Genomic DNA, 12,076 nt, shown 5'->3' with positions numbered 1-12,076 from the left:
TGGATAAAATAGACTAAATAAATAAATGCCCCTAACACAATATTCATTTTTTATGCCATTCCTTTTGCTTTAGAGAGTGACAAGCTGATGGAAAAACTGAACATGCCACATAAGGTAAAAACATAAAGTAACACTGTGCCAGGATAGTTGCACATTAATGTTGCAACCACTGCAGAGAAGCCATATGATACACCATCTTGCAGTGGCAGAGCCAGATGGTTGCCCAGCGTGATGCCCCATCAGACTCAGGTTCAGTGTGATGGTTGCCACTGGCACAGGGTACTTCTTTTCTTATATTGCCTCTTTTCAATGAGATATAAAACGTGGCAATGCAAAGGAAGATGTCAGACACTCAAAAAACAAGTATCTATAAATACCTGCCCTATTCTATTCCAATTTTACTTGTTTCACAATGTAATTAGTATAAATCCATAGCTGCTTGCTAAGTCCAGAGTATCTCAATCAACTTGTCTCTTCCTGACTCACAGTCACCTAAAATCACAATTAAACTTCCCCATAATGAGTCCCTCTCCCCAGCTGCAACATCTAGTTCACTTTTCCATAGAAATCCCCACCCCGTCACAGTGAGGATGGCTAGTTCTGTGCCAGCAGCCACTGACAGACGCTTTAGGTAAGGAAAAAGGAGGAGAGCATATCCTCAAGCCAAAAAAAAGGAGGACCGAGGAAGGCATAGATGTGCACTGTGATTTGCACAAAATATCTTTAATATCTTTAATCCGCTCCTGGGTAAGGGTAAAAGAGTAAGGGCTCCTGGGGAGGAGTTAGGGCGGGACCCGTCCAGGATAAAAACTCGGAGGGGTCCAATCAGGAGCCGCGAAGCTTCGAGTGCCACCGCACCACTCTCCTGGGCCTCAACTGGTTTGAACCATTTGGCATAAACATCAGTGCATAGCGCGCCTCCCTATTGGCCACTTGGTCCGCCCTGGACTGGCCACTCAGATGCTTTGCCGCCGGGAAAGTAGCAGGGCCGCCGCGTCAAAGACGCGGCGGCCCTGCTCCTTTCCCACCGCCGGAGCATCTCCCTTCCCTCCATAGAGCCTGCCCGCCAAAGGAGCGGGGCCGCCACCTCCCGCATCGACCGGACGAACCCACGCCGAGACTCGCCAACGACGGCGGAAGGCCCAGGACCCCGCCGGAGCCAGGGAGCCCCGTTCCTGCTTAGACTGTATGGTAGGCGCTGCCACAAGCCCGCAGAACCCACCCATGCCCCCAAGCTCACCCTCCTCTCCACCCGCGCCCATCCCGCCCCCTAAAGCTGCCCCCAACACCCACAGTCACACAGCTAGCGCCCGCTGTATTTGAAGGACAGCGGGCTTAATTTCTAGTTAATATAATAAACAAGCAAAGGCCATTAAAAATTATGAGTGTAGTCTGGATGATTAACTCATTTCCAATCATCAGATGTCTGTGGAGGAATTCAGGTGCCACCCACCCACCGTACTCAGCTGCTCTTATTATGTTTGCCAACCTCCAAGTGGTAGCTGGAGAGCTCCTGGAATTACACCTGACCTCCAAGAGATAAGAGATCAGTTCCCCTGGAGAAAATGGCTGCTTTGGAAGGTGGACTCTGGCATTATGCCCCACCAGAGGCAAAGCCCACTGCACCCAGGGATACAATAGGCATTGCACATCCATCTGCACAGTGACCTTCCTGGATTCTGGCACCCCTCCCCGTCCCACTCCCCACTCGATCAGGAGATCCAGTGTGGTGAAGAGGCTAAAGAGTAGCAGACTCTAATCTCAAGAGATGGGTTTGATTCCTAACTCCTCCTCTATATCCAGCCGGCTGGTTTGCCAACTTCCAGGTGGGGGCCTGGAAAACATCAGGAACATATATGAAAGAGAGAGAAAGAGAGAAAGAGAGAAAGAGAGAAAGAGAGAAAGAGAGAAAGAAAGAGAGAAAGAAAGAAAGAAAGAAAGAAAGAAAGAAAGAAAGAAAGAAAGAAAGAAAGAAAGAAAGAAAGAAAGAAAGAAAGAAAGAAAGGCATTAGTTCTCCTGGAGAAAAACAGCTGCTTTGGAGGGGCATTGGCCCTCCTACCCCCACCTCCATACAATAGTGTCTACACCGGTCCCCACTGTCCCTACCTTTCCATCCAATTCCAGATCTTCCAAAGGCCAGGCTGGGCAGGCCATGGAGGGGTGCGCTGCCACCTTCCCACCCCCCCAATCTTCAAAAGGCCAGTCAGGAAGGGCATGGAAGGCTGTGGGGGGCTGCCTCGTTCCCACCCCCATCTCCCAAAGTCTGGCCCCTCCCCCATATCCCAAAGGACAAGCTGGATGGGGAAGGTCACAGAGTGAGGTGGACTGCCTCTTTCCCACCCACCCCCACATCTCCCAAAGGGCAAGTTGGGTAGGGAAGGCCATGGGGGAGGTGGGCTGCCTCCTTCCCACCTCCATCCCTACCTCCTACATCTCCCAAAAGCCAGTCAGGGAAGGTCAGGAGGGATCTGCCTCCTTCCCACCCCTCACATCTCCCAAGGGCCTGGCTGGGCAGGGAAGGCTCCTGCATCCCCCCGCCCCCAGCCCATCTGAAGAGAGGAAGGGAGGGGAAAAGCGAAGAGCACTCCAATGGCTAGCTGCAGGGAAGCAGGCAAAGCAAGCAGCTGGCTTCCCTCCCTTGCCTGGGGGATATGAAGGGTGGGAAGAGGCTGAGGATGGGGGAACTTACCAGCAGCAGATCCTTTCAGAGAGGCTGGTACCTCCTCTAGCCAGCAAGCAGCAGGAAGAGGAGGACAGAAAAGCCCCACAACTGGCCCTAATTGGGAGAGTGCTCTCTCCCTATTGGCAGCACACTCCCAGAGGGAGCCAATCAGGTAGGGAGTGAGTTGTCTGCATGCAATTTGAACTGATTGGCTCTCATTGGGACTGTTCTCTCTCCCTATCTGGATGCAGTTTGAACTGATTGGCCTTCATTGTGACAGAGCTCTCTCCCTATTGGCAGCACACAAGGGAGGACCAATCAGGTAGGGAGTGAGTTGGCAAATTGAGCTTTATTATGTTTAGTGATAGTGATGGAAGTCCATTCCAACTCCAAACCCCATCCTCTCCAGGCTTCACCCTCAAAATGGCCAGCTATTTCCCAATCCTGAGTTGGCAACCTCAGTTTTATAAAAGGGTATTCACACAGTAATAAGCATCAGAATATCTCAAACAAGTTGATCATCCAGGAGTCTCAGCACAAAATGCTAATTTTGCTGCTTATTTATGATGTTGCTTTTTTGTACTAACAGCCAATACATGTTCTGCAGATATTACAGTGACATTCCATTCACAGCTTCATATTTTTAGAGTACATACATGTGGTCACACGTGTAATATAAGGTGCATTACAGGACCCTATGCATTCTGTATATGTGCCGCTTGGGGGTTCAACAACAAATGAATGGAGTGCCATTCCAACATCCGCATGGAGCTCTCTCTTTGAGGCTTTGTACTAAACAATGTAGTAAGCCTGTCTGTAATTCTGTTAGGGTTGTCAACCTCCAGAGGGACTGGAGATCTCCCGGAATTATAACTGATCCCTAGACTACAGAAATCGCTTATTATTCACTTATTTTAAATGCTTATTCCACTTTGCCTGAAGAAAATGGCTGCTTTGGCTGGTGGACGGCATGGAATTAAAACCCTACTAAGGCCCCTCCCCATCCCAAATTCTACTTTCCCAGGCTCCACCCTCAAATCTCCGGGTACTTCAAAACCCGGAGTCGACAACTTACTTTCCATATGCAAGGCTTAAATTGCTCAGCCCCTCTTGCTAACATCTATAAGTTCAGGTCTGCCTTTGTTGTCACTAAACTATCCTGGCATGACTGCTACATCTTAGCTATGTCCTCATGGCTCCAGAGCCATTTATCACATTACAGAAGGGCATTTTTTTGTATTTTAAGGAGAGTGTGGCATCTAAATAACCTCCAGGTGGGGCCTGGAGATCTCCCAGAATTATAACTAATCTCCAAACAACAGAATCTAATTTCCCTGGAGAAAATGGCTGCTTTGGAGGGTGGATTCTACAGCATTGTGACCTATGGTGATCCTCTTCTCCTTGAACCTTCCCCAGACTTCTCTCCCAAAATCTCCAGGAATTTCCCAACCCAGAGTTGGTAATTTTCAGTCCAAACTAACTGCTGCCTGCCCAGCACATGAAGCTTCTTTATATTGAACTGGACACTTGATCAGCAATCAGGAAACTGGCTGCCAGCAGACAGGCTGTGCCACTCACACATTTTAACTGGAGAGATCAGAGATTCAGCTTGGGACCTTCTGCACACAAAGCAGATGCTCTACCACTGAACCATAGCCTGCACAAAACACACATTGGTTTGACAGTATGTACTGCTTGTACATATTAAAACCCAGGAACATCTTCAGATACGGAGCATGTCAGGCCACTTTGAGTCTCAGATCTAAATATCTGGTTGACAAAATATCCTTGGAACTGCAAACCACGCAGCTTGCCCCAGAAGGAATGGGGGCTGCATCCTCCTGTTTTCTCTATCCCCCCATCCAGCAGTGCCATGTCTGGTAGATCTGCTGCAGCATCTCCCTTGGGTAGCCAATTCACAGTAGATTTTAGCTCCAGGGGGCAAATCAAAACCAGCCTCTGGAGCATGCAATTTTTGAGGGGAAGAAAAAAAAGGATGTGTTTAACCTTTTCTCTGCCAGTTGCTATTCTGTTCAAAATGTCCCTCATCTGCTTTTCTCCATATATTGGTTTGTATTTGCAGGCCGCCAGGGAGAAAAAACAGCTGGAGAGGAGCAATTTTGAGTGAAAATACAAGAGTAAATACAAGGGTGAACAAGAGTTAAATGCCCCATTGATCTGGCTGCTTGTCTGTTTCCCAAGAGCATTTTTTGGTGTGTGTTTTAGGACAAATGATGGATCCATAGCGTTGCCAACCTCCAGGTGCCACTTGGGGATCTCCCACTATTATTCCTGATCTCCAGATGAAGGACATCAATTCCCCTGGAGAAAATGGCTGCTTTGGACTCTCTGGCATTATACCCCACTGAAATCCCTTCCCACCCCAAATCCTACCCACCCCAGGCTCTATCTGCAAAGTCACCAGGTATTTCCCAGCCCAAAACTGGCAAGCCCATGTATCCATTCTTCAGAATTCACTGGATCTCAGTACAAACTTTGTGCCACCATCCCTTGAAGGAGAAGATGTTTCTGATCCAAATTTTGTATAACATGTTGATTTTTTTAAAATGGGAGGGTCAGTTTTTGTAGAAACATTCCAGGAATACAATAAAATAACGTGACCAAACACAATTATGTTGAAGGAAGGAAACAAGTCCATTTGACCATGTAGCATATTTAGAAACATCGCTATTTTTAGATTAAACACTTCACAAGATTCAAAATGGATTAGACTCTGCTGAAAGATGAAAAACATTATCTGTGCTGTTTTTAGCAACCAGGCAGACAGTAGATGGTGTCACGCTTCAGAATTAACAAAAGTCTTCATCAGATCACACATCCAGGAACTTGGATGGATCTGCAGACATGTCCTTTAGCAGTAGTTGCCCCTCCCACACCATCTCTGCTTCTCTCTTTCTCGCATGGCATGCCAAGAGGTTCTTCATGGGCCATCTCACTGCTCCTCCCTGAAGCTAGGACATCAACTCTCCCCAACTACCCAGAGGATTGGTCCAACCCCACATATGATACTCACGGATGCTCCTCCCAAGAAGGGGATCTCTCCAGACACAAAGAATGAGGTATATACACTGGTCAAGGTGCTGAGAATGATCCCAAAGCTAATATGTATGAAGCCAGTCATGATCTGGATGGTCTGTGGGAACAATCAGGGGAATAATGCTTTGCACTTCATGGGTTAAATTCTCTCTCATGCACACACACACTCAAACCCCTCTCTGGTTACACTGACTTTCAAGCAATGGCACTAGACAATCTATAAGTCCTTATTTGTACAGCCAGCATTTGCTTTCTTTTATCACGTCCTTCCATGGAGAAAGTATTTCACCATTTTTAGTTATTTTATTTTTTCATATTTTAGAAAATCTTTATTCTCTAAGCAATTCCCAGATGCTCATGGGAACAGTTAATGTCTCTTGGTAGCAGACTGAAATCTGACATTTAAAAATCTGGTCTAATTAACACTTTTTATTGTTCCAACGTAATCAGACAAGGCCCCTAACAAAATGTACCTCAACTGGGCCAAGTGGATCCAAAGTCAACCTGTTGAGCAGGGAAGTGGGGAATCATACTATAGCAGGCTTAGTTTGCTGTTGGGTGAATATTGTTATTTCCCAGTTTCCCAGCAGGCAGAACACACTGCTGACTGGGTTATCTTTTAAACAGCCTGGGAACTGTGGCACATGATTAGAGGCAGCCTACTCAGCTGAGTATCACCCACCAGCTATTATATTCCGCTTCCTACAATAGAGAGGATCATCTTTTGCTATCTTCCTTGGAAAACACAAAAGAGAAATCGTCTCAAGTACCAGGTAGCTAAAAAATACAGCTGCTGGTCTGTGTTGATTTGGTTTACAAGTTGTAGCAGCCTGTCATGGGAAGGTCTACTGGAGTACCAAATAATACACCCACCATCTGTGTCTCCGCACACTGGCTTCACCTAGCTCTGCCATGATTTTATAAAGTGTGTATAAAATGGCTCTTTTTACTGCCCAGTCTCATCTCCAATATGCATTGGTTGCAGAAATGTTGAAAAATGAAGTTGCCTTGTACTGAGCAAGACTATTGGCCCATCTGGCTCGGTCACTGTCTAACTGGCCAGCAGCTGCTGTTTGTGACTGTAGGGACAGAAATGTCTTCCCCACTACTCACTGCCTGAGATGCTTTCACTGGAGATGCTCACAACTGAAATGGGGGGGGTGTCTTCTGGATACCAAACACAGGTTCCATCTTTGAGCCACAGCCTCTCCCAAGCTATTAGATTAATACTCTCAATTTGGGAAGAAAGGGAATGGCTGATATTACCACCCTACTACAGCTAGAGAAACTACGCCAGTCAGGTAACATAAACCTCCTGCTGGCTGGTCAGCAGGACAGAAGTTGATAGCTTAGTTGAGAAAGCAAGAAAGAGTTATGAAACCAAAGCTTATACCTCTTTGTATCTTAAGGCCCAGGCATTCCTGCCCCCCTCTAAGACCCTACTGAACAAGACCAGGCAACACAAAAAGGGGGGGATGGAAACTCCACAAACTCCAAGTGGGGCCTGGAGATCTCCTGGAATTACAACTTCTTTCCAGGCGACAGAGTTCAGTTCCCCTGGAGAAAATGGCTGCTCTGGAGGAGGACTGTATGGCATTATACCATACTGAGAATCCTCCCTCCCTAAACCCCATCTTCTGCCTTCACTGCTGAATCTCCAGGAATTTCCCAACCTCAAGAAGGCAACTAGGGAGCAACAGTCCTCCCAAGGCAATTGATAAGAAGCAAGGAAAGCCCTTATACAGGAGAGGGTTGTCAGCCCCTCCCCCCCAGCAGGGTATCCCCCACCCCCAGGCCCTGCCCCTGCCCCTGCCTCTGCTGCTGACCAGCTGGCCAGTGGGGGGGCTTACCAGGAGCAGGAGGAAAGGCCAGGCTACATTGCCAGCAACATGATGACATAATCTCTGGATTGATGTCATCATTCTGGTAATTTCTGGGCAATGCTCTGATATTTGGGCAAAAACTCCATGGTAGAAGCCATTTTTACCATAGAGGTTTGGCCCAAATGCAAGGCCATTGCTGGGATGTCCCAACATGATGATGTCGTGTCTGGTACACACGGGAAGTCATATCCTCATGTTGCTGGTCATGTAGCCTGGGTCTTTCCCCTTCTTGGTAACCCCCCCCCCCCCGTCCCCCACCAGCTGAAAGGAGGGCTCTGGCAATCCTAGGTAGGGAGGTGTGTGGGGAAATTATTGGGAGGGACTATTTCTCCTAAATGATCCATTTCATTCCTTATTGCTTATTAAAAGGGAGAAAAGGAGTGGAGGGGGCGGGGAGGACAAATCTAGGCCCTGACTGTTGCCAGATTCCTTGTTCAGGGTTAAGGAGTATTTGATCCAGTGAAGCAGTCAGTTGGCCATACAAGCTTACACAATAAACCAGCTAAGGTATCTTCACTGATGGCCAACTACTTATTTATTTAGCAAATGTATACACACCTTCCTGGAAGCCAGGTTTTATTACCTCATCACAGAGCTCAGGGGAGCTGACTTGGGATTCCCATGAGATTCCCCTCATTCAGACACCAGCCAGACTCCAAAGTGCCCTTTAAACTCCCTCCTCCCATGCATTGAGAATTAGGCTGTGTTTCATGGAAATGGTTTTTAAAACTCCAAGTACAATTTGCCATGGCTAGACTTGCCACCTGCATCCATTCTGGGGTTGTTGAGCTTCCCCCAACACAGTTTGCAGGTGCTCCTTTAAAAATAACCTACTATCTGCTGCCTTCATTTTTAGAAAGCCCATTGAGGCATGTGGGCCTCCAATGTTTATAGACATGATAATACATGTATGCTTCCATGTAACTGTCGATTGGGTTAGATCCAAGTCCCTTTATTGCTGCAGTAAAGGGGAGGAGAGGGAGCTATGTTAGGGATTGTGGTATCTACATGGATAAAGGGCAAGTGGAATTAAAAACTGTAGTAAAGAAGTTAATTAGGTACAATTGATTGATAAGCCTGGGTGGATTCCACTTTATGAAGTTGGGAATTAAAAACAAGGTGAACAGCACTTTGAACTGCTTCTGAAGGCAGGAAAAACAGAAATGTAATCCTTTTCAGCCACGTACAGTTTAGGACAACATAACAATGTGGTATTGATGCTGATTCTGCTGACACCAGGTGAAGATAGAACTGCTTTTCTCTCATATTTTGATCCCTTGACAGCCTAGTGGTCTACACTAATCTCCTACCTGTCTGTCCTCCATATAGGGCCAGGAAAGGCTATAGAACTTGAATGAAGGAAATCGGTGCGGCTGATCTAGAAATTCCCAGCAAAGCAGCATACCTATTTTTAGCAAATGCAAATGCAAAAAAAAAAAAAACCCTGTCTCAGCGTGGGAGCTTTCCATGCTTCGAATGTAGCTTTAAAGCACTTAATCAGAAGCATGGGGTTTCCTCTGTAGGTGCATCTCTGTCTTTATTCTGTCTTTATTCTGCTGCACCTTTGCAGGACTGATGCATATTAGCAGGAAGACTCCCCAGGTTCTGTGAAGAGTCAATCTGCCATTGCTCACATTTGAGCTTTAGCCTTAAAGGCCACAAAGTCTGTTTTTTGTTCTTTCTGCTGCAGAATAAGAAAACATTGCACTTACACAAATGTGCACATTGCAGGATATGTGCCAGGTATATCCAGTAATACAGTCATGGTGGTGGGAGGCTCAAACAGTTTCCCCTATCGTATTAATCTGTCTCTCCCCCCCCCCCCTTCTTTCAAGACTATATGAAGAATCTGTGGGGATGTAGGGCACAACTTTTCTGGATTGTCTCCTAACCCAGGTTCACAAAAAGTAAGCAAACATAATAAAATAAAAAACTCCATAATTCTGCAATAAATCAATCAGTAGTAAGTCACCTGAAACCCTAAATCCTGAAAGCAGGGAGTGTTTCTCCACTTCCCTGTATTCAAACCAAGATAGGATTGCTGTGTTTCCATGTGATTAACACCCACAACAAATAATCACAGAGTGTTTCTAGTCCTTATTGTGCAGAAGTGGAAGTGGAGAAACACTCCCTGCTTTCAGGATCTGAGGCAAGCCTTGGTCAGAATGAGAGCTTGACAGAGTTATGCAGTTTAGAAGTGGGGCCCGAACTCTGGCTGCAGCAAACAAAATAATGATCCTGCCTTGAACAGAGAGAAGCACTAAATAATCACAGCCAGCACTTTTGCATGTTATGTGGGATTATAGGTGTGTGCTTGCAGGTCACTTTTCTAAACAGTCTTCAGACAAAACATGAATAGACCTGCTGGATCAGACCAACTGTCCTTCGAATTCACATTCTGCTTCCAATTTTGGCCAGCCAGATGTGCCTCATAATCCCTCATGCAGGGCATAAAGCTCTCCCCTGTTATTTCTCCCAAGCATCTATCATTCAGCGGAATATTTTCCCCTGAATATGGAAGTTTCAGTTAGCTTTCAAGGCTAATAGCCTCAAAGACACCAATTTTTCTAGTAAACACCACTTGTAGGCCTAAATCTGTTCCTGTTTTCCTGCATACATCCTGTGCATGAAGCTGGTAATGCTTATCCTTCTTCTTTCTAAATTTAAACTGAAATGTTTCCCAGCGACACAGACCCAGGGCACTGGGTATGCCAGAGGTAGCAGGTAGCTGTGTGTTGCCACGCTGTCTTCAAAAATCACTGCTTCTTGGGGACATTTAGTTTGCTTACACATGCACACAGTATGCACAGACACACAGATGCACACACACATGGCTGGTCAGGATCATCCTGAGAATGAGCTGCCCATTGAAAGGGATTTCAACCAAATGGCCCATAAATCCTGACTAATCCGACACAGAAAGGACTCAATAGATCTGCAAATTAGTTCAGGAGACCATTACGATTGTCTGACCCAAGTGCTTCTCCCTGTCTTCTCCCTCCCTCCCTCTTTCTCTCACACAGACACAAAAGAAACCTAGAATAATGCTCTCTCTGAAATTGGGAAGCAAGACCAGATGCCATTTCAGGTGAAGCCATCCCAGTCTCTTCCACCCCTCTCATGCCCCTCCATACACCCACAGAATTCCCTCCCCAAAGTGTTCCCCAGCTCTGTCACTCACCCCCAGCACTCGGTTCTTCCCTTTAGGAATGGTTTCCACTGTGTACATCACAGCCCTTCTCCCCAGCCGGATGGTCCCCATTCCCTGCATGGGATTTGCTGGTGTGCTTTCTCCAAAGCCTACAGGATCCCTAGCAACTGAACACTCAGCTGCATCAGCCCCACAGGCTGAGCGGGGATGACAGCTTGTTTGACCTGGCTGCTCAGCTCCGGCACTCTTCAAGGGAAAGGAGAAAGAAGGGTCTTATTGGCTTCTGTCAGTGATGATGTCACACAGTCAGAGAGATGCTGCAGAAGATGCATAACAGAGAAAATCATGTTACGAGAGGGATCCAGACCCTGCTCTGAGATAAAGGTGCTGCTTCCAATAGAAGAAAGGTAGGCAGAGCTAGAGGTGTGTGCCTGTGTGTGTTGCACAGCATGCCGAAATCCCAGGGAATAACACATTTAACAAGGATGGAGGAAAACTGCAGGAATCCCTATGCCAGGGCAGGGCTTGCCGTACAAGCCATGAAGACGAGCATTTCATGGGAAAGAAGCGTGAAAGCCTCATGCTATGCAGTCTGTATGAAACACCCCCCTGGATCTCCTCCGTCATAATACCGGCCAGTTTTCAAATATGCAGCACTAGAGCTGCAGCTCTAAGGGCACTTTCCTGGGAGTAAGTGCCACTGGAAAAAATATGATGCTTACCTCTGAGTAGACCTGTTTAGGATTGTTCCCTTGGCTATCTAGTTTAAAGATGAGTGTTTGAACCCGAGCTCATTTTAATATTCCAATGCATGGCTTTGCGCTCGTGTTCAAGTTACTTGCAGAACCCTCGTGCTTCTGAAATATTGGGCGGCTTCAGCCGGGGGTTCTGTGGGAGCAGTGACTGTTGCATCCTGTCTTTGAGCAGCGTTCTCTGTTGATGTGCTGGGAGTATAAACTGGTTGCAGCCAGGCACATAACTCCTTCCAATCTGGAATAGTGCTAGTGAAATTGGATTAGTCTGATGAATACCTATTGGGCATCTAAAATTAAACTATTTGAGTCTCAGACCCATTCCAGTTTAAGGTCCTGTCATGTTTCCCATGACATCCTCAGAAGTGCATCAGGATCTAAAGGCTCTCTGCCACTGACCCCACCCAAGCCCTCACTGTATCCTGCTCTCCTCAGAGACACAGAGACAGGGGAGCAAAAGGGGGGACTCCTTGCACTGTTAAGGCATCAGTTTTCAGGCCTGGATGATGCTGCCTGCCACAAGTATTTTTATAGCCATATCCATGCCTATTAGAGTGGGTGGGAAATGTA

The 12,076-nt window shown here is 46.8% G+C and overlaps 1 protein-coding gene across 4 annotated transcripts in view; it reads right to left on the bottom strand.

Moving 5' to 3' along the window:
* Positions 1-11,806, bottom strand: part of LOC143829737 (membrane-spanning 4-domains subfamily A member 12-like) — a 32,443-nt gene extending 20,637 nt beyond the window's left edge. The window contains exons 1-3 of one of the 4 annotated variants that reach the window (XR_013228222.1): positions 11,477-11,776; positions 10,785-11,071; positions 5,698-5,817 (exon numbers count right to left, since the gene is read on the bottom strand). Coding sequence is in view for 1 of the 4 variants with exons in the window: in XM_077321086.1 (XP_077177201.1) it covers positions 5,698-5,817; positions 10,785-10,874 (210 nt within the window). In the remaining 3 variants the exon portion in view is untranslated. Of the gene's footprint in view, positions 1-5,697; positions 5,818-10,784; positions 11,278-11,476 lie in introns of those variants that run through there. The other 3 variants (XM_077321086.1, XR_013228224.1, XR_013228223.1) reach the window with 3 other exon arrangements.
* Between the last annotated feature and the right edge of the window lie 270 nt (positions 11,807-12,076).

Source organism: Paroedura picta, chromosome 2 (assembly GCF_049243985.1).
Source record: "Paroedura picta isolate Pp20150507F chromosome 2, Ppicta_v3.0, whole genome shotgun sequence".
Lineage (NCBI taxonomy): Eukaryota > Metazoa > Chordata > Lepidosauria > Squamata > Gekkonidae > Paroedura > Paroedura picta.
The sequence above is the reverse complement of the archived record's forward strand: the minus strand, read 5'-3'. Positions and strand labels throughout refer to the sequence as shown.